The following is a 22505-nucleotide window of genomic DNA, read 5'->3' on the forward strand; positions in this document are numbered from 1 at the left end:
CCCTCCCCTTGCCAGCACCGGTGGCTGCTTGGCAGCCGCCCCCCGCCACGGCAGCGTGCCGCTGGGCTAGCGGCGGCCCCCCGGGCCACCCGGCGCTGACGCCAGAGAAGCAGCGGGAGGAGAGAGGCTAAGCCGGGAAGTTGTTCGTAATTCAGCGTGTCCAAAACAAGGCGGCATCCTCGGAGGGAGGAATCTCCACGTCACCGTTCCCGCGGCAGCTCGGGTGGGGGGGACTGCGGGGGGCCAGGGCCGAGGCTCGGCGGTGCCGTCCGGGGAAAAAACAGCCCTGGAAAAGGCGGTTTGTGGCATAATCCCAGGGTTTCTCCCGGCTGGAAAGAACCCCCGCTCCCGGCTCGCTCACCATCCATCGGGAACGCTCCGCACCATCTCGATGAGGAGGAGGTTGGGGGGGTGGGGGGGTGGGGGGTGGCGGGTCTCGGCCGCTCTCCATCAACCATTGGGGAGGGGAAATAAAATAAAATTATAATACAAAAAAAAAAGCAGGAAGCGGCCAAATCCCTGCCCCCAAGGAGCTTTCGGGTGGTTTTAGATGGGTGGTTGCTGAAGGCGGGCAGAGCCCGGCTGCTGTGCCCACAGCCCTGCCAGCAGGCACCGGCTGCCCGCTCCGGGGACACGGGGATCAAACCATCCCCCCAGGACCAAACCGACCCCCCGGGACCAAACCGACCCCCCCGGCTCCCGGCCCGGCAGCGGCGCTTTGATGGGAGGTGAAGGGGACGCAGCGTGTGACCCGCGGCCAGGCGGCAGAGCTTATTTTGGGCACTTTGATGTCCCCGCTGGAGGCTGGCGAGATGCTCACACCAAGCACAGCGGAGACCGAATCGTGCACCCAAAATGCGGTGTTTTCCAAGGACTCGAGTCCCCCGGGATTTCTCCCTCACGTTCCGACGCTGCAGGTCGGCCCCCAGCATCCCTCGGAGCCGGAGGAGGGAAGCGGTGCCCCGACCCCCCAGCCAGCCCCACGGCGCAGGGGAGAGATGCCCGGCGCCGCCGAAGGGCACAGCGGGGAGGAAAAAGGAAAACCAGAGGGTTTCACACAATTTGCATGGTTTCCAGCAGCCCTGCAGCCTCCCGCCTCCCCCCGCCCCCGGACGGGGAGGATGCCAAGCAGCCAGACCCTGTGTGCCCATCCACCGAGGGGCACGAGTCCACAGGGACGGGTCATCCATCCGCCAACACGTCCCCCAGAGCCCCCCGCCCTGGAAACCGGGTTCTCCCACACACACCCCCCCCGGGAGCAGAGAGACGCAACGGCACCGGCGATACGCAGAGGGAAACTGAGGCAGGGGACGAGGGAGGCATCGGTGTCCCTGCAGCCATCAGAGAGCTCGCTCAAAGCCCCCCCAAGACCTCCTGCACCCCACAAAAGGGGCTCCCCCAGGAAGAAACTTGGCGGGGGCGGGGGGAGGTCAGGCCAGATAGAAGAGGAGCCTCACAGGGAGGGGACTCCATCCGGGGACGGTGACGGACGCCGGCGATTGCTGCCCAGCGGAGATGCTGCGGAGCAGAGCACCCTCCCCATCTCCCCCCGCTCCGGGGGTCACCTCCCCACCGCGCGCCCCCCACGGTCACCTGCGTGCTGTCCCCCTCCAGCCGGGGGGGTCGGATGCTGGAGAGGTGAATGGTTTTGTGGTCCCCGGAGTTGAGCTTCACCACGATGGCGTCGGCGTTCAGCACCTGCATCACCTGGGGAGGGAGAGAAGTCGAGGTGAACACCCTGCCCTCAGTGTGAGCCCCCACAGCCGGGCACCCCCACGACCCTGCCCGGGCTCTGCCACGCACCCCGACCCACCCCAGCCCTGGTCCCCCCCATACGGCATCGGGCAAGTAGCCCCAACCCCATCCCGGTTGCCCGGTGGGTCATTGGAGTGAACGTGGCTCGTTGGCACGGTGCTGCTCCCCGAGCCCGAGCAGCTCAGGGCTGGTCGGTCCCCACCCGGCGATGCCACAACACACCAGCACATCGCCAGCTCCCCGCAGCTCGCAGCCCCCCCATTTCACCCCACAACCAACAGCGGAGAGGGGACCGGAGCCCGGGTGGCGATACCGGGTGACGGAGGAGAGCACGTAGAGGAGGGAGCGAGCACAGCCCATGGTGGAGACCCTTCCACCCCAGGAGCGTGTCCTGGCTGGTGGTTCTCCACACGCTGGGGCAGCAAATTAATTAGAAAAACTGGTGGCAAAGGCAGGCATGGCTGCGCAGGCAGGGGGGACAGCGGGGCTGGGGACATTCTACTTTAATTTTCTCGGTTTTCATTAATCACTGCTCTCCAGCCCGGACCGAGCGGCGGCAGGCAGAGCAGGACACGGTATTCCCGCTGCTCGCTCCCAGCACAAACCCAGTCCCCCCAGTTCAAAAGGTTCCCCTCGTTGCCCACCCACGACAAGTCCGGGGAGCGCAGCCGGAGGTGAAGCGGAGGGAGGAGGGCTCAGACTTGCCCCCCCCCACCCCCTCCCGTAGCACTTTTTGCCCCAGCGAGCACATCAGGCCCTCAAAACGCGCTCAGCCAAAGGGATAAAGTGGGATTATAGGAATTAAAATTAAAGCAGACACCCAGGATTGCCAGGGCTCCCTCTCGGCACAGCAAAACCTCCCCGGGGGGACGTCCCTACCCAGGGACTCGCATCCTCCTGGGACCCAGAACCTCGGTTTTTCATAGGCAGAACCCAGTAATCAAATCTCATGCTTCAGGGCACCCTCAGCGCTGGAGAGGTCAAAGCAGGACCCCCCAGCAGCGCGTTGGGGGCACCCATCCCTCCCCTCCTGAGGAAAAAAAGCCAGGGAGGGGTGAAGATGAGAGACCGCGGCCAAGGTGGGGGGGTCGGGTCAGGGGGCAAATCCCCCGCCACGTTTCACATCCATCACGCGCCCTCAGCCCTTCCACGGCCCAGCTGCGTGGTCACATCGCATCTCTTCTCCGGCAGGAGGAGGCGGCCGCCAGCTCCCGGCACAGCCCGGGATACGGGCAGGAGCCAACGATGGGCACCGGGGACTCGCCGAGCTGCGGGCCCCATCTCCCCCCCACCTCGACCCCCAGCATCCCCTTCCTGGCAGGAATTAACTCGCAGGATCCTTGGCCAGGCTGTCCCGGGTCTGTGCGGGGACGGGGGATGCTGCGGGACGTGGTACCCGGGGACGGGGGATGCTGCAGGATGCGGTACCCAGGGACAGGGTGGCAGCAGGAGCAGATGGTGACCCCCCGGGTGCCCGCTCCCCTCCTCCTCCCAACCCCCAGCATCCCCTTCCTGGCAGGAATTATTCGCAGGGTCCTTTGCCAGGCTGCCCTGGATCTGTGCGGGGATGGGGGATGCTGCAGGATGTGGTACCCAGGGACGGGGGATGCTGCGGGACGTGGTACCCGGGGACGGGGTGGCAGCAGGAGCCGAGGGTGACTCCCCGGTACCCACTCCCCTCCTCCCAGTACCCACAGCTCCGGCAGCATCACCCCATGGGTGGAAGCAGCAGAAGATGCTCTGCAGCCCCCTCCCCGGGGACCCCCGCGGGCAGCAGCGGGGGCACGGTGACAGCAGCAGCAAAATGGGGGGGGGGGGGGGGGGATGACAAGGGACACAGCACCGCCTCGGAGGCCGTGCCATTTCTCTCGCTAACAATTTCTTCTCTCGCTAACAATTTCTCAGCTCGCTGGGGCCAGCTTCCTTTAGCCGATATTTATTGTGCCTTCACCTGCCTCCAAAAGGCCCTTTGATAAAGGGATTGAAAGGAATTTTTCGATTTTTTTTTTTTAAAAGAATATCTCTGCAGCTGCTTCTCGCGGAGCCCAAATGCTCCGGCGCCGCTTCCCCGGGACGCAGCCCTCACCCCCCACCCAGGCTCCTCCACCGGGTGCACGGAGGGGAAGGGAGGGCTGGGGTGATGCCCCTCCATGACCTGAAAGGTCCCTTCCGACCCGGACAATCCTATAATTCTATGATTCTACCCCCCCCCTCCCCGCGGTGGGCAGACGGGTTCCAGTGACACCCCCCCCCGCTGATCCCCCCAGCCCCATCACCGCTCCCCCTCCCTGGGGAGGGATATTTTTCACGCAGGAGGTTTTTCTCGCTGCCAGCGCCGACGCCAACAAGGTTCCCCATTTTCCGCCCCCCAGGGCTTCGCTCGCCCCACACGCCTGCCCCCCACACCGGCTTCGCCCCCGCAGCATCCCTGGGTGCTCCCGAGGCCGGGGACCCCCGTGCCTGGGGGGCCACGGGGCCAACTCCCCCAGTTGCCGCTGTGCCCCGCAGCTCCCCAGGGCATCCCTGCCCGGCACTAACGAGGACAGCTCGTTAGCTCTCCTGGGAGAGGGATGGGGGGGCAGGGATGCACCCCCAAAGCTGGGAGAGACCTCCCGCACCCTGACCCCGTGGGACAGGGACGGTGGCACTTTGGGAGCCGATGCCCAGCACCGAGAGAGGGGCCAGTGATGGCCCCCCCCGAGAGAAAACTGCTTTTTGAGGGGCTGCAGCTGCTGGTACACAGGACCAAGGTGATGGCGCTGCCCCCCCAAAGAGAAAACTGCTTTTAGAGGGGCTGCAGCAGCCGGTGCCCAGCACCGAGGGGATGGTGCTGGCCCCCCCCGAGGTGAAAACTGCTTTTTGAGGGGCAGGGCTGGCGCTCAGCAGGGCAGAAAAGCAGCTCCCGGGCTGCCTCTGGCACATCCCTCTGAGATCTGAGATGCTTTGGCCGCGACGAAGGCTCCAAGCGTTTTGCAAAGGGGTGGGGGGGAATTAAAAAAAGGAAAAAATTTTTTTAAAAGCCAAAAAAAAAAAGAAAAAAAAAAACAAAAAAACAAACCAAAAAGGCACAGGCACAGCTCATCCACAACCGCCTCCCCCAGCCTGCAAAGCGCCGGAGCCTGGCAGGAGGCGACGCGCAGCCCAGCCAGAGGGGCTGGATGCACCCGAGGGGCTGCCCCACGGAGCCCCCCCACCTTCTCCCCTCCCCAGGCCCCCGGGGGGGGCTGATCCTGCCCCACCGTGGGGAGATGGGACATCAGGAGCCGGCAGAGCCCCCCCCCTCCCCGAGCAGAGCTGTGTTCTAAACAGCTTTTGGCAGGGGATGGCTTTCAGCCTGATGTATTCAGCTCTGAGCAGCGCCGGCCCCGATTCCTGGGTGCTGTAAAGAGGGAGCTGACGCAGGGAATTCGGGAGAAAGCCTCCAGCCTCTTCGCATTTTTTACTCCGCCGCTTTTTTCTTCTCGCCACTCCCGGGCATCAAATCCACCATCGAGGCCAAGCACTTAATTTCATCCCCACCCCCCTACCCCATAAAACCAACCCCCTCCCGGCTCCAAGCACCGGCAGCTGAACGGCGGCACCCAAAATTAGCCCGTTTGCCGCGGTTGCTCAACGGTGCAAAGGCAGGTTGGGATCTTCCTCCTCCTCCTCCTCCTCTTCTTTCCCCCCTTTTGCCTTCCCCCCCCCGCCTTGGCAGCTCCTACGTCAGCTCTGCCGCTGCAAACGAGCACCTCGGCGTCGTGCCGAGCACGGAGGCGGCTTCGGCGCCGGAGCAGTCGCTGCCTGCCCGCTGCCTGCCTGCCTGCGGGTGCTCAGACCCCTCCACGGGGCGCTGGGAGGAGGGACGGGGGCTCCGGGGACACCCCCACCCCCCCCCCCCACGTGCAGCCAGGCACGTGCCCGGCTCTGGGTTCAGCTCCGGCCCCCCCAGAGACGTGCGGGCGTTTGTCCTGATTTTCCCTGTCACTTATAATTCCCAAGAAGGGAAAAAGACCAAAAATTGACACTGCGAAACCGGCAGCGCCCGGGGCGGGGGGGAGAGGGGGGGGGCTGCTGTTTTGGGCCGAGGGCTCCCTAAACGCTGATTTGCAAGGACCTGCGGAAAAAGCAGGTTTTAACCGAAAGCGCAGAAATTCTGCCTCTCCTCCCCGGGAAGCAGGACGGCATCGTGGCGCTCACTGCATTCGGGGGGGGGGGGGTCTTAATGCAGAGCCAGGGGAGCCAAACCGACCCCGGGATGCTGCGAGCCGGGGTGGGGGGGGGGGGACGACGCTGAGTGCCCCCCAGACTTTGGGGGGACCCTGGCAGAGCGAGGGGCTGTGCCCAGAAGCAGGGGGGGGGGCGCATCCTGCACGCTCTGCCCTGGGATGCAGCCCGCACGTGGGGGTCCCCTCCGCCCCACGGCTGGATTCCCACCGCTGCCGGAGGGACGGCTGCCCCACGAGGGCTGGAGACGCCGCTGAGCCCCCAAACCCAGCAGAAACCATCTTTTTTTGGTGGTGGGGTTTTTTTTTTGTTTTTTTTTTTTTTTTTTTTCTTTTTCCCCCCACCTTGCCGGGGGCGTGGGGACGAGGGACCTGCCCGCCGCCAGCGCTCCCAGCCTGCCTGCGAGCTCTTCTAACCAAATGACGGGCGCCTTGGAAATGCCAGCAGCGTCCTGCCGCCCCCTCCGCAAGCTGCTGAGCGAAGCATGACTAACGGCCCCCGTGCCGGCTCCTGGCGCCGGCTCCGGCAGCAGCTCCTTGCCAGCGGCAGGGAGAGCGCTTCCCAGCCAAGCCAGCGCCTTGGCACGGCCACCCCTGCGCCCACCGGGGGGGCCGGGGAGGAATTTGCCCCCGGTGTGTTTATTTCTCACCGCGACGATCACGGGTCCGAATGTGGTCCTTCCCCCCCCCCCCCCCCCCTCCCAGGGGATGCTCCCAGGGCTTGGGAACTGGGGGGCCACGTTCATACGCCCAACGGGCCATTCACCAGCGGGGGAAGCTGGCGGGAAGTTTTTTGGGGGGACCACCGCGGGTTGCACAGGACGGGAGGTGCCGCACAGAGCCCCGGCCCCAGCACCGCACGCGGGAGTTAATTAAGGCGGCTTTGCCCTGCCCGGCATCACCGGAGCTCGCCCAGCCCGGCACGCTCTGCCCCCAGCCCCGTTTGCCCCACAGCAGAGACAGGCGGGGAAGGGGCAGGGAAAAGAGTGGGGAAGGGGAAGGAGAAAGGAAAGGGCGGGGGAAGAACAGAGAAGGAGCGGGGAAGGAGCGGGAAGGAGAGGGAAGAAGCAGGAGAAGAACAGCGAAGGAGAGGGGAAGGAGAGGGGAAGGAGAGGGGAAGGAGAGGGGAAGGAGAGGGGAAGGAGAGGGGAAGGAGAGGGGAAGGAGAGGGGAAGGAGAGGGGAAGGAGAGGGGAAGGAGAGGGGAAGGAGAGGGGAAGGAGAGGGGAAGGAGAGGGGAAGGAGAGGGGAAGGGAAAGGAGCAGAAGGAAGCAGCAAGGAAGCAGCAGAAGGGGAAGGGGAAGGGGAAGGAGCAGAAGGAAGCAGGGAAGGAGCAGGGAAGGAGCGAGGAAAGAGGAAGGAAGGAGCGAGGAAAGAGGAAGGAAGGAGCGAGGAAAGAGGAAGGAAGGAGCGAGGAAAGAGCAGAGAAGCAGAGGGAAGAAGCAGAGAAAAAGCAGGGAAGCAGAAGGAAGGAGCAAGTAAGGAGCAGAAAGAGCAGGGAAGAAGCAGGGACAAAGAGGGAAGGGGAAGAAGGAGCAGGGAAGGAGCAGGGGAAAAGTGGGGAAGGAGCAGAGAAAAAGCAAGGAAGCAAAGGGAAAGAGCAGGGAAGGGGTAGAGAAGGGGCAGGGAAGCAGTATCCCCCCAGGAGCAGCCCCCTCGCTCCCATCCCGGCAGGCAGAGGTGCCCGGGCACATCCCAGGCTCCCTGCTCAGCCGGGATGGAGCCGTTGGAAGGATGCTCGGGGGCAGGATGCGACCCAGGGGCTGGGGGGAGCGCAGGGCGGGGGGGTTAAGCCGACTTTCCAAGAAATGCGGCTGCTGCACACTTCCCAGGGTTTTGCAGCGGAACGGGAGCGGCGGCAGCGCTGGGCGAGGCGGCAGCACCATCTAGTGGGGTGCTCCCCGCTCCCACCCGCCCCGGTGGGGCACCCCCAGAGCTCTGCGGGGCTAGCGAGGCTCCAGCAGCCGGGCCAGCCGCTGCAGGGAGGTGCTGGCCAGGGGCTCTGCCCCACAGCCCCACACCAGCAGCCCCCCAGGATCGGGGCAGGGGCTGCCGTGGGGCCGAACGCCGCGCCGGGAAGGCAGGCAAGGGTGGGGGGCAAGGAAAATTGCCGAGCCCAAACCGCCCTCGCAGGCAGGAGAGGGGCCAGGCAGGGCGAGAGCATCCCTGCCAGCTGGAGTGACCCCCACCAGCTCTTCCCCACCCACCACGGACCCTTCCCCTCCCCTGTTTCACCTCTTCCCACCCCAGTCCCTGCCCCACATCCCGGCGCACGCCTGGGCAGTGGTGAACCTCCATCCCGGATGGTGGTGAACCTCGATCCCTGGTGGGGATGGAGCCGAGGAAAAACCCTCCGGGGTTTGCCCGGGCACATGTAGGGGCGAGAAAAGGCATCTGCCCCCCCCTGCCCTCCGTCCCCACGCAGCCAGACCCTGCCCCCCCCGTCCCCTGCTCCGCCAGCCGCTCACCTTGGCTACAAACTGCTTGTCCTTCTGATCCAGGTTGGCCGTGGGGGCCACGTAATCCCTCCAGATCCTCAGCTTGCGCTCCTTGGCGAACCTGGGGGTGGGGGGGACACACACACGGACAGGCGTGATGCCGGGGCTCGGGTCCCCCCCCAGCCATACATTAAATCATCCAGCAAAGCCCAGAGGCAGGGGGACTCATGTAGATGTGCAAGGAGAGATCACACCTCCCTTCCACCCGGGAGAGCACCGGGGGGGGGATCCCCACATGGTGGGGGGGGGGGGAGAGGGGGCTGCAGTCACCCCGGGTACCCCACGGCTCCAGGCGGGAGCGTGGCCAGCGTCGGACTCACCTTTCGGCCGCCCGCAGCTTGTCGGCGCCGCGGGTATAGACGGCGATGGACCAGTCCACGCAGCGGGCAAAACCCTCCTTCAGCAGGAGCTCGGTGATGTTCCCGTTCTGCGGGGACAGGGGGGGGCGGTGGGGGCTCAGCCACGGGGGACGCAGCACCCACACCTTCCCCTGTGCCCCCCGTTGCCTCCCCCAGTCCCCGTCCCGTTGCGAGGGGGGACTTTGCCCACCCTGCTCAGCCCCTCAGATGTCACCAGTCCCCAAAGAAGCCCGGCCACAGCACCCCCAGGGCTCTCTGAGGCCAACCCAGCGATGCCCACCGGCCTTGGGGGCTGCTCAGATGGACCATGGTCCCCTACATCCACCAGTAAAGAGCACACGACTCCCAGCTGCCCTGAGCCCCCACCGGAGGCACCTGGACCTTGCAACCACCTTTAGCATCTCCAGCAGAGGATGAGCAGCAGCCCCACCACTGGCCGGGACCCTCTCCCACCCCTCTTGCCCCACTTGCCGGGTGCAGGATGGTGCCCAGGATGTTCTGGTTGTGGCAGCTCTCCAGGACGATCTGCACGTCCCTCTGCAGCAGCCGCGACTCCGTGAAGAACTTGGCTTCGGCCGCAAAGGGCTCGGGGACTTCGGTGGCGTCCGCCTCCCTCTTGAACGTGGGGCACTGCGGCAGAGGGGGGGCCGTCAGGGCACGGGCTGGCCCCTAAAACCTCGGCAAGGGGGTGGGAAATCTCCCCGGGAAGGAACGGTTACAGCGGGATGGAGAGCACCCTCAGCGAGTGTGCGGGTGACCCCAAGCTGAGCGGCGGGGTGACACGCCAGGGGGGATGGGATGGCATCCAGAGGGACAGGCTGGAGAAGGGGGTCCCTGTGACCCTCACGGGGTTCAACAAGGCCAAGGGCAGGGTCCTGCCCCTGGGTGGGGGCAGCCCCCGGTCCCAGCCCAGGCTGGGGATGGAGGGATGGGGAGCAGCCCTGCCCAGAAGGGCTTGGGGGGGCTGGGGAGGGGGGGAAAAACTGGCCATGGGCCGGCAACGTGCGCTGGCAGCCCAGAAAGCCCCCCACATCCTGGGCTGCATCCCCAGCAGCGTGGCCAGCAGGGAGAGGGGGGGGATTCTGCCCCTCTGCTCCACTCTGGGGAGACCCCCCCCAGTGCTGCCTCCAGCTCTGGGGCCACCAACAGCAGAAGGACATGGAGCTGTTGGAGCGGGGCCAGAGGAGGCCAAGCAGATGCTGGGAGGGCTGGAGCCCCTCTGCTGTGGGGACAGGCTGAGAGAGTTGGGGGGGTTCAGCCTGGAGAAGAGAAGGCTCCGGGGAGACCTTGGAGCCCCTTCCAGTCCCTAAAGGGGGGGGCTCCAGGAAAGCTGGGGAGGGACTCTGGATGAGGGAGGGGAGCCCTAGGAGGAGGGGGAAGGGTTTGACACTGAAAGAGGGGAGATGGAGCTGAGATGTGGGGAAGAACTTCTTTGGTGTGAGGGTGGTGAGAGCCTGGCCCAGGTTGCCCAGAGAAGCTGTGGCTGCCCCATCCCTGGAGGGGTTCAAGGCCAGGTTGGAGGGGGCTTGGAGCAACCTGCTCTGGTGGGAGGTGTCCCTGCCCAGGGCAGGGGGTGGCACTGGGGGGGCTTTAAGGTCCTTTCAACCCAAACCATTCTGTGATTCTATGAATATCCTCATCAACGACATGGAGAGTGGGGCTGAGGGAAAGGGAAGGCAGAACAGTCAGTGAGTCTGCAGATGACACCAGGTTGAGTGGTGGGGTGACGCCCCGGAGGGACAAGATGCCCTCCAGGATGCACAAGGGATAAGGATGTGAATTCAAGAGGGAACTCGCTGCGAAGAGGAGCGCTGAGCGTGCCGGCTGGGTCTCACCTTGATGCCCGAGAGCATGACGGTGACCAGGTAGTAATCGGGGAGGAGGAGGGCTCTCACCACGCTGCCGTCCCGGACGTGCTCTATGATGGCTGCGGAGCAGAAGCACAGAGGTTGGTCCTGCTGTGGGGAACAGCACCCCAGCAGCGTGGCCATCCCCCGAGGCCACAGGGCAGGTGACAGAGGACGGGGTGACCCCAGGACCAGAGATGGAACCAGCTTACCGTTGACGGGCTTCTGGTGCATGGAGTCCACGAAGTGGCGGGGGTTCTCGATGGTGTACTTGAGGTCCCGGATGGTGTGGGAGCCCGTCCCCTCGCTCCACATCCCCTTCTTGGCGCTCTTGGCTTGTTCCTCCAGCTCGGCCAGCCTGCTCTGCTCGGGGCTGCAAGGACAGGAGGGGACGTGGTGAGGCCAGGCCCCGGGGCAGGCAGGGTGCCGCCGCTCCCTGCAATGTTTTATTACCGGGAACATCCATCTTCCGGGCACTTTTCTGGATGCTTTAACGATTTGAGCGCTCCTGTCTAGAAAAGGCAGAGCCTGGGTGAGCCGGTGAGCGATGCTTCGTGCCGCCGAGGGCAGCGCACCATAAATCACACTGAGTTTCTCCAGCACAAAGGCAGCACCATCAATGTCTGGATACACCCGCCTAAAATTGAGGAGGATAACCCATTTCCTCCAATTGAGGAGAAGAGAAGGCTCCAGGGAAACCTTAGAGCCCCTTCCAGTCCCTAAAGGGGCTCCAGGAAAGCTGGGGAGGGACTCTGGATGAGGGAGGGGAGCCATAGGAGGAGGGGGAAGGGTTTGACACTGAAAGAGGGAAGATTGAGCTGAGATGTGGGGAAGAACTTCTTTGCTGTGAGGGTGGTGAGAGCCTGGCCCAGGTTGGCCAGAGAAGCTGTGGCTGCCCCATCCCTGGAGGGGTTCAAGGCCAGGTTGGAGGGAGCTTGGAGCAACCTGCTCTGGTGGGAGGTGTCCCTGCCCAGGGCAGGGGGTGGCACTGGGGGGGCTTTAAAAGACCCTTCCAACCCAAACCCTTCTGTGATTCCATGATTCTGTGATTCCATGATTCTTCAGGTCAGGGAAAAGCTGTGACCCGATGAATCCTGAATTTACGCAGAAGCACCCAGCTCAAGCAGCTGACAAGTGAGTGGCTGAGAGTTGCCTCACACACCCGTTAATTAAGGCACCCTTTGAATTAAGAGAGCAACCGCGGACCAGCGTGGCGCTCCCGGTGATATTTAATTGCAGGAAGCTCAGTCCTGTGCTCACCACGCTGCTCCAGCCCCGTCACAACGGTGATGGAGCTCGTGGCAGCGGCATCGCCCAGCCCTGGGGGCTGCATCCTACACCGTCATCCCGGGGGGATCGGGGTGACAGGCTCCACTGGGGATGCGACCTGCTGGGTGCTCTTGCAGAAGGAGGTTGAAGGATTGGAGCTACTAGAAGGTCCCCATGAGGTTGCCCAGGTCCCCCCAGCATGATAATCCCCCCTGGACTGGTCACTGGTGAGGCCCCACCTCGAGGGCTGGGTCCAGTTTTGGGACCCTCACGACAGGAAAGACCTCGAGGGACTGGAGCGTGTCCAGAGAAGGGCAACGGAGCTGGGGAGGGGGCTGGAGACCAAGTCTTGTGAGGAGCGGCTGAGGGAGCTGGGGGTGTTCAGCCTGGAGAAAAGGAGGCTGAGGGGAGACCTTCTCGCTCTCTACAACTCCCTGAAAGGAGGGGGTAGCCGGGGGGGGGGGGGGTCGGTCTCTTCTCCCAAGGAACAGGCCATGGGACAAGAGGAAACGGCCTCAAGTTGCCCCAGGGGAGGTTTAGGATGGAGATTGGGAACAATTTCTTCCTGGAAAGGGTTGTGAAGCCTTGGCAGAGGCTGCCCAGGGCAGTGGTGGAATCGCCATCCCTGGGGGGATTCCAAAGCCGGGCAGACGTGGTGCTGAGGGACATGGGTCAGTGGTGGGTTTGGCAGTGCTGGGTTGATGGTTGCACTCCATGGTCTGAAAGGTCCCTTCCAAGCCAGACAATTCCATGACTCTATGATTCTAGGCAGTGGACCCGGCCCCCCCCATCTCCCTCCCTCCAGCACAACAGGTCAGGCCAGAAGCACCTGAGAAATCCCAGGCAGCAAATGCCCAGGGAGAGACTGTGGTCACCAACTTGGCTGGAGCAAGGGGCTGCTCTGCTCTCCTTACCTACAGTAAGGTCCCCATGGGACCGGTGGCACGGCCACAGCTGGCATGCTCCTGTGTTGGAGCCAGGAGAGGGGACTACAGAGCCAGGGGAGGGGGCTTGTGATGGTGTGCTCCCCCCAGTCTGACCTTTCCCAGTACCCCCAGCTCAAGCCATACCCACCCCTGGCCACCGTGATGGATGTCCTTGGTCAAAGTGGATCGGGGGGAGACAGATAACGACCCAATAGCCAAGGGCTAATTCACGGCCACGTGCCCACCCAACCACAGTGCTGGTCAATGTCCGGCTCAGGCCAAATTAGGAAGGAATTAACACCCGCAGTCGGCATGCAAATATGACTATGAGTCAATCATCTGGATCAATCATCTTGGAACAGGCTGCCCAGAGAAGCTGTGGCTGCCCCATCCCTGGAAGTGTTTAAGGCCAGGCTGGATGGGGCTTGGAGCAACCTGCTCTAGTGGAGGTGTCCCTGCCCAGGGCAGGGGGGTTGGAACTTGATGATCTTTAAGGTCCCTTCCAACTCTAACCATTCTGTGATTCTATCTCACCCCCATAATTAGTGAAGAGCCCGAGAGCCCTTTGAGGTCTCCTGCACAGCCGCAGGCTGCTCGCCAGGATCTCCCCTTGGGCAGGGACATCTCCCAACATCAATGCTCGAGGCTGAGAGAGTCCTGGCCACAACTGATCCTTGGTAAGCCATTAATAGCTTGATGAACTTTGAAATCTCCTATCAAGGATTGATTGCGCGTATAGAATCCTTTAGCCATAAACCACTGACCAAGCCTGGGACCAGGATTGGATCCAGCCGCACTCAGACTCCTAGAGAAATTTCTTCATGGAAAGGGTCGTGAAGCCTTGGCAGAGGCTGCCCAGGGCAGTGGTGGAGTCACCATCCCTGGACGGATTTAAAAGCCGGGCAGATGTGGTGCTGAGGGACATGGGTCAGTGGTAGACTTCATAAAATCAGAAAGGTCTGGGTGGGAAGGGACCTTAAAGCCCCCCCAGTGCCACCCCCTGCCCCGGGCAGGGACACCTCCCACCAGAGCAGGTTGCTCCAAGCCCCCTCCAACCTGGCCTTGAACCCCTCCAGGGATGGGGCAGCCACAGCTTCTCTGGCCAACCTGGGCCAGGTTCTCACCACCTTCAGAGCGAAAAACTTGGCAGTGTCAGATTAACTTGGTTGGACTCAACAATCTTAGAGGTCTCTTCCAACCTAAAGAATTCCACGACTCTGTGATTCTGAAGTTGGTACAAGCACATTCCCAAAGGGCTTGGGGACAGGGACTGTCAGAAGTGTCCCCGGGCAGGTAGCAAGCAGGACCTGCCACTAGAAGTTCCAGCACAGACACGTCTGGGCATAAAATAACCCATCCGCGCCCTTGGCAGTGCCCGCTCTGTTTACTCAACCTACCTGTTTACGGGCTGCACCACCCAAAACACCGGGTGGAAAGCGTCCCAGTGTGCCAGGGACGGTTTTAGGAAGCCACACGGGCGCGTTTCCAGCCCAACAGGCGCTGGGATGGAAATAGCGCCCGACCGGTATTTACAGCCGCGCCACAGAAACCACTCGCAACCCCTGGAAGAGGATTGCTGGGGCCCGGGGCTGTGCCACGGGGATGTGGGCACACCATGGCCGAGGCCAGGCTTCTCCCTCGCTCCAGGATGGGGGAAACGTTCCCAGGATGATTCTAGCATCTGCTCCAACAGCATCGCACCGCCCGGACGAGGGGCAGGAGCGTCACAACGTCACCTCCCTAGCACGAATTAAAGCCCCTCGGCTCCACACCAGGCGTTATTTGCCAGCGACCGAGAGCTTCAGAAGACCTTCTGCTCCGGTCCTTCAGCATCCAAGGCAAGGAGATGCCCGGCTCCCCCTCCCCAGCCCCTGGAGGGGGTCATCGTGCTGGGACACCGACGCCTGTGAAACCCGGGCACCGCAGAGAGCCCCGGAGCAGGGGAAGGTGCCCGGCCAAAGCCCAGGAGCCCAACCTTCTCTGTGCCCGGGTCAACACCCGCAGAGCATCAGCGGGGGCTCAGCGGGGCAGCGCAGGAACGCAGCCGCGTACGTACTTGTTGGCTCGGATCCCTTCCCGGCGGGAGGCCAGCCCTTCGGCCACCAGGGACTCGGCGATGTTCTCACCGCTGGTGTCTGCGGAGAGAGGAGGAGAGGAGTCAGCGAGACGAGCCATTATCACACTTGAACAGCCCAGACGAAAGCTCCCAAGTGCCGGAGCAATCCGGGAGCCAAAGCCTCCCCTCATCAGCCCGGTGTCCCGGCAGCACGTGGCATCCACGGTCCGTCGAGCAGAACAGCCCAGGGCTCTCCCGGGGACACCGTTTCCCCCAGACCAGGGCTAAGGAAGTGGGAAGGTGGCAGGTCGCTCCGATGCACTAGGGGACAGCAAGGCGTGCTGTCACCCAGGACCATCTCCGCGGGAAGGGGACACCCTCAGCGCCCGGGGGAGGCGGGCAAAGCCCTCCCAGCACCAAAGGGAGGGATTTGGGGATTTCCAATGAAGGCTGCGCTGCCAGCACGACCTGCAACGGGCACCGCCGCACAAGGCATTCTTCCTGGGCTGCATCCCCAGCAGCGTGGCCAGCAGGGAGAGGGGGGGATCTGCCCCTCTGCTCTGCTCTGGGGAGACACCCCCCCCAGTGCTGCCTCCAGCTCTGGAGTCCTCAGCACAGGAAGGACATGGAGCTGTTGGAGCGGGGCCAGAGGAGGCCACGGAGATGCTGGGAGGGCTGGAGCCCCTCTGCTGTGGGGACAGGCTGAGAGAGTTGGGGGGTTCAGCCTGGAGAAGAGAAGGCTCCGGGGAGACCTTGGAGCCCCTTCCAGTCCCTAAAGCGGGGGGCTCCAGGAAAGCTGGGGAGGGACTCTTGATGAGGGAGGGGAGCCCTAGGAGGAGGGGGAAGGGTTTGACACTGAAAGAGGGGAGATGGAGCTGAGATGTGGGGAAGAACTTCTTTGCTGTGAGGGTGGTGAGAACCTGGCCCAGGTTGCCCAGAGAAGCTGTGGCTGCCCCATCCCTGGAGGGGTTCAAGGCCAGGTTGGAGGGGGCTTGGAGCAACCTGCTCTGGTGGGAGGTGTCCCTGCCCAGGGCAGGGGGTGGCACTGGGGGGGCTTTAAGCTCCCTTCCCACCCAAACCATTCTATGATTCCTCTGCAGAAACACATGGGGTTCAAGGCTACCGGGAGCCAGAACCCTTGGGGAGGTGGGGGACAAACACCACAGTCTGAGGGGGGGGGTCCTGAGACAGAGACAGTGGATAAACAAGAGGATTCGGGCAGAAACCCCCCACTGGAGGGAAGGCACAGGATTACACGGTCCCAAGCAGCTGGGGAGGGGGTGTAGGGCACTGCCCAGACCCCCACCATTCCCCAGCACCTCCACTCCGGCTCGGCCACCACCAGCGAGTGACAACAAGCCCACAAGCCTCCAGTCCCAAAAAGCCCGGAGCCGCAGACAACCTGCCGCATCCCTGCCAGGGAAGCTGTCGCAGCATTTCCATATTAATAGCATTTAAACCTTGACAAACTTCCCCAGGAAACATTTTAATGCTTCATTTCTCACCTCCGCGGTGTGACGGGCTGGGATTTGTGACAATAAGGACGACACCTATGCGGGAGGCAGGGCATAAGAGCCCTTGCCGTGGCAGAGGACAAGGCTGCAGGTGACCGAAAGGGAGCACCTCGCCGATGGGGGTGTCACCGAACAACAAAACCTCTTTCAAGGTTTATTTGTCGCAGGCTGCGCCCTGGGGACCTGCCACGGCTCCTGCTGAAGGATGAAGGATGGCCCGCGTGGTGGGAATGCCCAGAGCAGCGGTTTTCCAAAACCACGATCCCTGCAGGAGGGGATCCCCGTCCCAAAGGGCTTCCCGGTCCCCCAGCCCACGAGCGAACTGGGAGCTCAGGAACGAGCCTGGAGGTAATGCTGACACCCAGTTATTTGTGGTCTCAGGGGGGAAAGGCTCATCCTGGCAGCTTGTGGGGCTCTGCTCCCCATTCTATGGACCACGGGGGTCTCACGTTCCCACGCTGGATGAGGGCAGGGAAGATGCCGGCTGGAGCGTACTGGGATGCAGTGGCCATGAGAAGCCAGCCCTGGGTCACCCTCGCGGCAGCAACGAGGTGCCAGTGGAAAGGGGGTCCAAGCAGGGCTGTTGCCCACCCTGAGCCACACCGGCCACGTCCAGCAAAGCCCAAAAACCTCCGAGGAGAGAGCTCCAGCCTCCCCGGGGAGCTGCATGGCCACAAATGCCCCTGCTGATGCTCTGCGGTGGGGAACTGGGAGCCAGCAGCAATGCCGGGCTTTGTGGCCGTGCAGCAGAGCTGGTGGCCAGCGATCCCCATCCTGGCCAGCCAGAGGCACCAGCAACTCCTGGGGACGCACAACCAAAACTCAGCAGCCCCTGAGCTCCACTTGGTCCTTCCCTCCTTCCCCCAGCCACAAGGAGTTACCCCCACTCAGCTTCCCACCGGAGAGGGGGCTGCCAGGGAGCTCCGGCCGAGCCTGACCCAGACCCCAGTCGTACCCCAAATACTGCAGGTCTGAGGAGAAAGACCTGGGAGTCCTGGGGGACAACAGGGTGACCAGGGACCAGCAATGTGCCCTGGTGGCCAAGAAGGCCAATGGCATCAAGAAGATGGGGGGGCATCAGGAAGAGCGTGGCCAGCAGGTGGAGGGAGGTCATCCTCCCCCTCTGCTCTGCCCTGCCCTGGGGAGGCCCCAGCTGGAGCACTGGGACCAGTTCTGGGCTCCCCAGTTCCAGAAGGAGAGGGAACTGCTGGAGAGGGCAGAGCAAAGGGCTACCAAGATGCTGAGGGGACTAGAACATCTCTCTGCTGAGGAAAGGCTGAGGGACTTGGGTCTGTTGAGTCTGGAGAAGAGCAGAGTGAGGGGGGATCTGATCAACGCCTACAAATACTTCAAGGGTGGGTGTCAGGAGGATGGGGCCAGTCTTTTTCCAGTGGTGCCCAGGGACAGGACAAGAGGGAACGGGCACAAACTGGGACATGGGAAGTTCCATCTCACCATGAGGAAGACCTTGTTTGCTGTGAGGGTGTCAGAGCCCTGGCAGAGGCTGCCCAGAGAGGTGGTGGAGTCTCCTTCTGTGGAGACATTCCAACCCCCCTGGAGCCGTTCCTGTGGGACGTGCTCTGGGTGACCCTGCTCTGGCAGGGGGTTGGACTGGGTGCTCTCCAGAGGTCCCTGCCAACCCCACAGCATTCCGGGATTCTGTGATCCCAGTGGTGGGGCTGTCCCAGCTCCGCACCGACCCTCCGGTGAGCGCAGAGGAGCACTGTTCGCTCGGTGCATCTCCTGCCCCGTGCCAAGCCGGTGCATCCATATGCCCCAGTGACCCTGCACCAGGCAGCACCCAGGGACAAGCTGGGTCCTGGTGAGTACCCACCTCCCAGGAGCCCACCCACATCCAGCAGATCTTGAAACCCCCAGGAAGTCCAACCAGGAGCTAAACTCAGCCCAGCAGAGCTGTGGCAACGGGATGTGGTCACCTCTAGGCCACTTTCTCTCACCATTACTCTCACCAGACCGGGTGGCTGAGGACAACCACGAGGAGCAAGAGCCCAAAAACCTCCTCCACCCGCCTGGATGGAACCAAAATCAGCCAGGGCTGTTGGTGGGGTGGACGCAGCACCCGGCGTCGTGAGAGGGGACCTAACCAGAGCCAAAGGCCACCCACACCAGCACCGAGAAGGCCACCGTGCCCCAGGCTACTCTAAGCCAGGGACTGCGAGTCCTGCAGGCACCGCACAGCCCTTGGGCTGAGCGGCTTCGCTCCCGGCGCTCCGCTGCATCCTCAGGGAAGCCTTTTGGGTGATCTCCATCAGCCAGAGAGGAGCACAAGTTCGTATCAACAAAAAGGATGGCAAGGGAAAAGCTGTGGGACTTCTCCTAGTGCCATGGCTCGCGTCCACCAGCGGCTGCAGCTCCAGAGAGCGCGGACGGGCTCCGACCGGGAATCGCTCCCCTTCAAAAGCTGGAGCTCCACCAAAAACCAGGCATGCACCCTTCTGCCACCCACCACGTCCCAACCCGACCTATGGGAGAGTAGTTCTGGCTGCGAGCACCTCGCGCTCCCACCACACCACACGCTCCCCACCAGCCCTTCAGGTGCCCGACGGACCCCCCCATCCCCGCACTCACCTTTCCCCAGATACACCATCCCGTACTCCCGGCCCTGCGGGGTCTTGTACTCCACGGTAAAGCAGACCTCCTTCCCGATCAGCTTCTTCCGCAGGAACTCGCGAGCCGGGAAGCCCCAGGGCTGGAGGGAAAGAAGAGCCGATGGGTGACAGGCAGCCGGGGGAGCCCAGAGCCTCCCCATCCCGGGGGAAATGGCGTTCTCCTCCAGATGTGCCGCATTAGCCCAGGACCGTGCCGGAGGCTGTTTGCAGCCCACGGAGCTTGCAGAGGAAGCGACCCTGTTACTCTGCAGGAGGAACACCCCCTTCTCTCCCCCTCCAGCCCCAGGAAAGGGGTCACGGGTGGTTTTCCAGCCAGCATCGTGCTCCCAGAGCACAGACGGACCCGGCCGGCCGAGCCCGGAAAGGCTCCCGGGACAGAGGGAGCAGGGATGGAGCTGCGGCGATGCCAGGGGCTGGACCACCCCCAGCTCCCAGGGATGTAGTGGGGGCTCCTCCGGCTCCCCGTGATGAAGGAACAGAGCGGGACCGGCCACGGTGGCCGTGCCCGGGAGGGAGAAGCGGGTCCTGGCATCCCCTGGCACCTCCTTGCACCGCGGCAGGGAGACACCGGAGCCCCGGCGAGCTCAGCCCCACTCCAGCGCAGCGGGTGGGTGGGGAACGCGGTCCGGAGGAGAGAACATGACGTGCTCACAAACAATTAGCAAACCTGACAGGCGTAATTTTTTTTTTTTTTTTTAAAAAAGAGTGACATTTAAAAGCTGAAGCAGCGTTTAGAAGACAAACTCCCCAGGGAGAGCAATTAGCTGCCAGCGCTCCGCGCCACCCCCGGGGCTGGGAGGATGGGTGGCCGGGGCTGGGCTCCCTCCGACACAAACCCCACCGCTCCCAACCTCTGCCGGCGCAGGCAGCCCTGCCTGCACCCAATCTGCCAAAAAACACCCCCGTTCCTTCCTGTGCCCCCAGCCCCGGGGCAGGCAAAGCCCTGCAAAGGTGCGCTGGCAGCCCAGAAAGCCCCCCACATCCTGGGCTGCATCCCCAGCAGCGTGGCCAGCAGGGAGAGGGGGGGGATTCTGCCCCTCTGCTCCACTCTGGGGAGACACCCCCCAGTGCTGCCTCCAGCTCCGGGGCCACCAACAGCAGAAGGACATGGAGCTGTTGGAGCGGGGCCAGAGGAGGCCACGGAGATGCTGGGAGGGCTGGAGCCCCTCTGCTGGGAGGACAGGCTGAGAGAGTTGGGGGGGTTCAGCCTGGAGAAGAGAAGGCTCCGGGGAGACCTTGGAGCCCCTTCCAGTCCCTAAAGGGGGGGGCTCCAGGAAAGCTGGGGAGGGACTCTGGATGAGGGAGGGGAGCCATAGGAGGAGGGGGAAGGGTTTGACACTGAAAGAGGGAGATTGAGCTGAGATGTGGGGAAGAAGTTCTTTGGTGTGAGGGTGGTGAGAGCCTGGCCCAGGTTGCCCAGAGAAGCTGTGGCTGCCCCATCCCTGGAGGGGTTCAAGGCCAGGTTGGAGGGGGCTTGGAGCAACCTGCTCTGGTGGGAGGTGTCCCTGCCCAGGGCAGGGGGTGGCACTGGGGGGGCTTTAAGCCCCTTCCCACTCAAACTATTCTATGATAAGCCTGGAGGCACCACCAGCTTCCCCTGGTCCTGCAGACCTTGCCCAGCCAGGTCCTCACTAGCAGACGATGCCTGCCCCGTCCCAGCCACGTGTGTGACCACAGCGGGGTGACCACAGCAGGAGAATTCCACCCCAAAATCCACACTGGAGGGATGGAGCAGGGAAAGGATCTCTTAAAGGATGACCGAAGGAACTGTTTCATCCTGTGTCCTTCAGCCACGGCACCCCACGTGTCCCCGAGCCGGGCGGCGGGTAGCACTGGCCAGGAGGGAGCTGCCTGTGCCCCACGGGATGGCAGGGGAACGGATGACACCTCTTGCAATGGCTGAGCAGTGGGGCTGGAGGTGGGGAGGTGGGGGGAGCAGCCTGGGGACCCACCCTGGGGGCACCCACCTCATCCGGGGTGTCCTTGGCGTCCGGCTGGCCGGCGGCGGCGCGGCGGGCGAGGTTGCCGGCGCGGATGTTGCTGAGGTTGATCTGGCGTTCGGGGGGCGGCCCCCCTCGGGGCTGTCCTCGGACGATGATGGCACAGCCCGACAGCACCTGCGGGGGAGGCAGAGGGGTTACAGGGGGTCCCCCCCGCAACCCCAGCAGAGGGGAGCAGCCGGGAGGGCGGGGAGGAAGAGGTGACGGAGCTGAGCTCACGTGCAGGTGATGCCGCACGGACAGACAAGACTTCCAGGGATGGATCCTGCATGGATCCGGGCACGGGAAACTCAGCACCACAGGATGTAATTTCTCGTGGCAGAATCAGGAGTTGCCCCAGCTTTCCTGCCCGGAGCTGCAGGAGTGCCCCCAGCCAGGAGCACGGCTACGCTGGGCACCCCCATCCCATCCCATCCCATCCCATCCCATCCCATCCCATCCCATCCCATCCCATCCCATCCCAGGGCTCCAGCAGGTTCCCGGTGCCGCAGATGGATCCCTGTGTTCGGGAGGGCACCGTGCCCACCGGCACGGCACGGGAGGACGCAGGCAGGGAAAAACTGGCACCGGCGCTGCCCCGGAGCATCCTCCCAGGACAGGGGACACCGGGGGGGGACCGTGCCCACAGCCCAGAGGGACACTGCTCTTGGCACGAGGGATTTTATCCCCCGGGCTGCTCGGCACGGCCTCGGCGAGGCTTGCAAGAGCTGAGCAAGGACCACGCTGTGATCACCAACCGTGATGCCGAGACCTTTCCCGGGGGATCCGACCCGCTGGCAGCGCAGGGCCCGCAGGCACCGGTGACGGGCTGGCCCTACCCTGCGCCCGTGGCCGGTAACTTCAGCCAAGCGACTGCGTCGAGGGCAGACAAACAAACCCACGTGGGGAAAACTGCTGGGAGAAGCCCCCAAAAACCGCAGAGTCCCATCCTGCACCTCTCCTCCTCGCGCCCGACGCCATCACAGTCGCCGGCATCATCCCACCCTCCAAAAACCATGGGATTTCTCTACGGCTCCGTCCCCTCCCCGCCCCATAGGAGACCCCCGAGCCACCCACGGGGCTACCCCCGGCGTGGGCAGGGCCAGCTCCAGCCGCCGAGCCGGGCTGGGGGCCAGGCAGAGCCAGCGTGCCGGGGATCGCCCTCTCCTCCCGACCGAAGCGGCGCTGGGCTCCCTCCGCACACGGGATCGATGCTGCCGGCTTGGATTTCAGCACGTGCCCTGGCTTCCTTCCCCCCCCACACCCCGAAATCCCCACAGAGGCTCAGGGCGCATCCCGAAGCCAGAGGGACTCCCACCCTGGCACAGGAGCCAGCCCGGCCCGGCGCCGGTGCCAGGGCCACCGGCTCGCACCGAAAGGAGCCCCAAGGGTCTGGTGGCCCCAGGGCATCGCGCCCGCTGCTCCCATCGCCTCCTGTACGGAGCTACTGGGAATCCAGCTTCAAAAT

General features: G+C 63.8%; 1 protein-coding gene across 1 annotated transcript in view; it reads right to left on the reverse strand.

Moving 5' to 3' along the window:
• The window catches only part of SND1 (staphylococcal nuclease and tudor domain containing 1), a 121786-nt gene that overhangs the window by 96382 nt on the left and 2899 nt on the right, over positions 1-22505 (reverse strand). The window contains exons 2-10 of the mRNA XM_074167786.1: positions 21026-21175; positions 19018-19138; positions 14915-14993; positions 10876-11036; positions 10652-10743; positions 9288-9446; positions 8778-8884; positions 8428-8518; positions 1594-1707 (exon numbers count right to left, since the gene is read on the reverse strand). Of these exons, the coding sequence (XP_074023887.1) occupies positions 1594-1707; positions 8428-8518; positions 8778-8884; positions 9288-9446; positions 10652-10743; positions 10876-11036; positions 14915-14993; positions 19018-19138; positions 21026-21175 (1074 nt within the window). The remainder of the gene's footprint in view (positions 1-1593; positions 1708-8427; positions 8519-8777; positions 8885-9287; positions 9447-10651; positions 10744-10875; positions 11037-14914; positions 14994-19017; positions 19139-21025; positions 21176-22505) is intronic.

This window comes from Numenius arquata, chromosome 2 (genome assembly GCF_964106895.1).
Source record: "Numenius arquata chromosome 2, bNumArq3.hap1.1, whole genome shotgun sequence".
In the NCBI taxonomy this organism is placed as follows: domain Eukaryota; kingdom Metazoa; phylum Chordata; class Aves; order Charadriiformes; family Scolopacidae; genus Numenius; species Numenius arquata.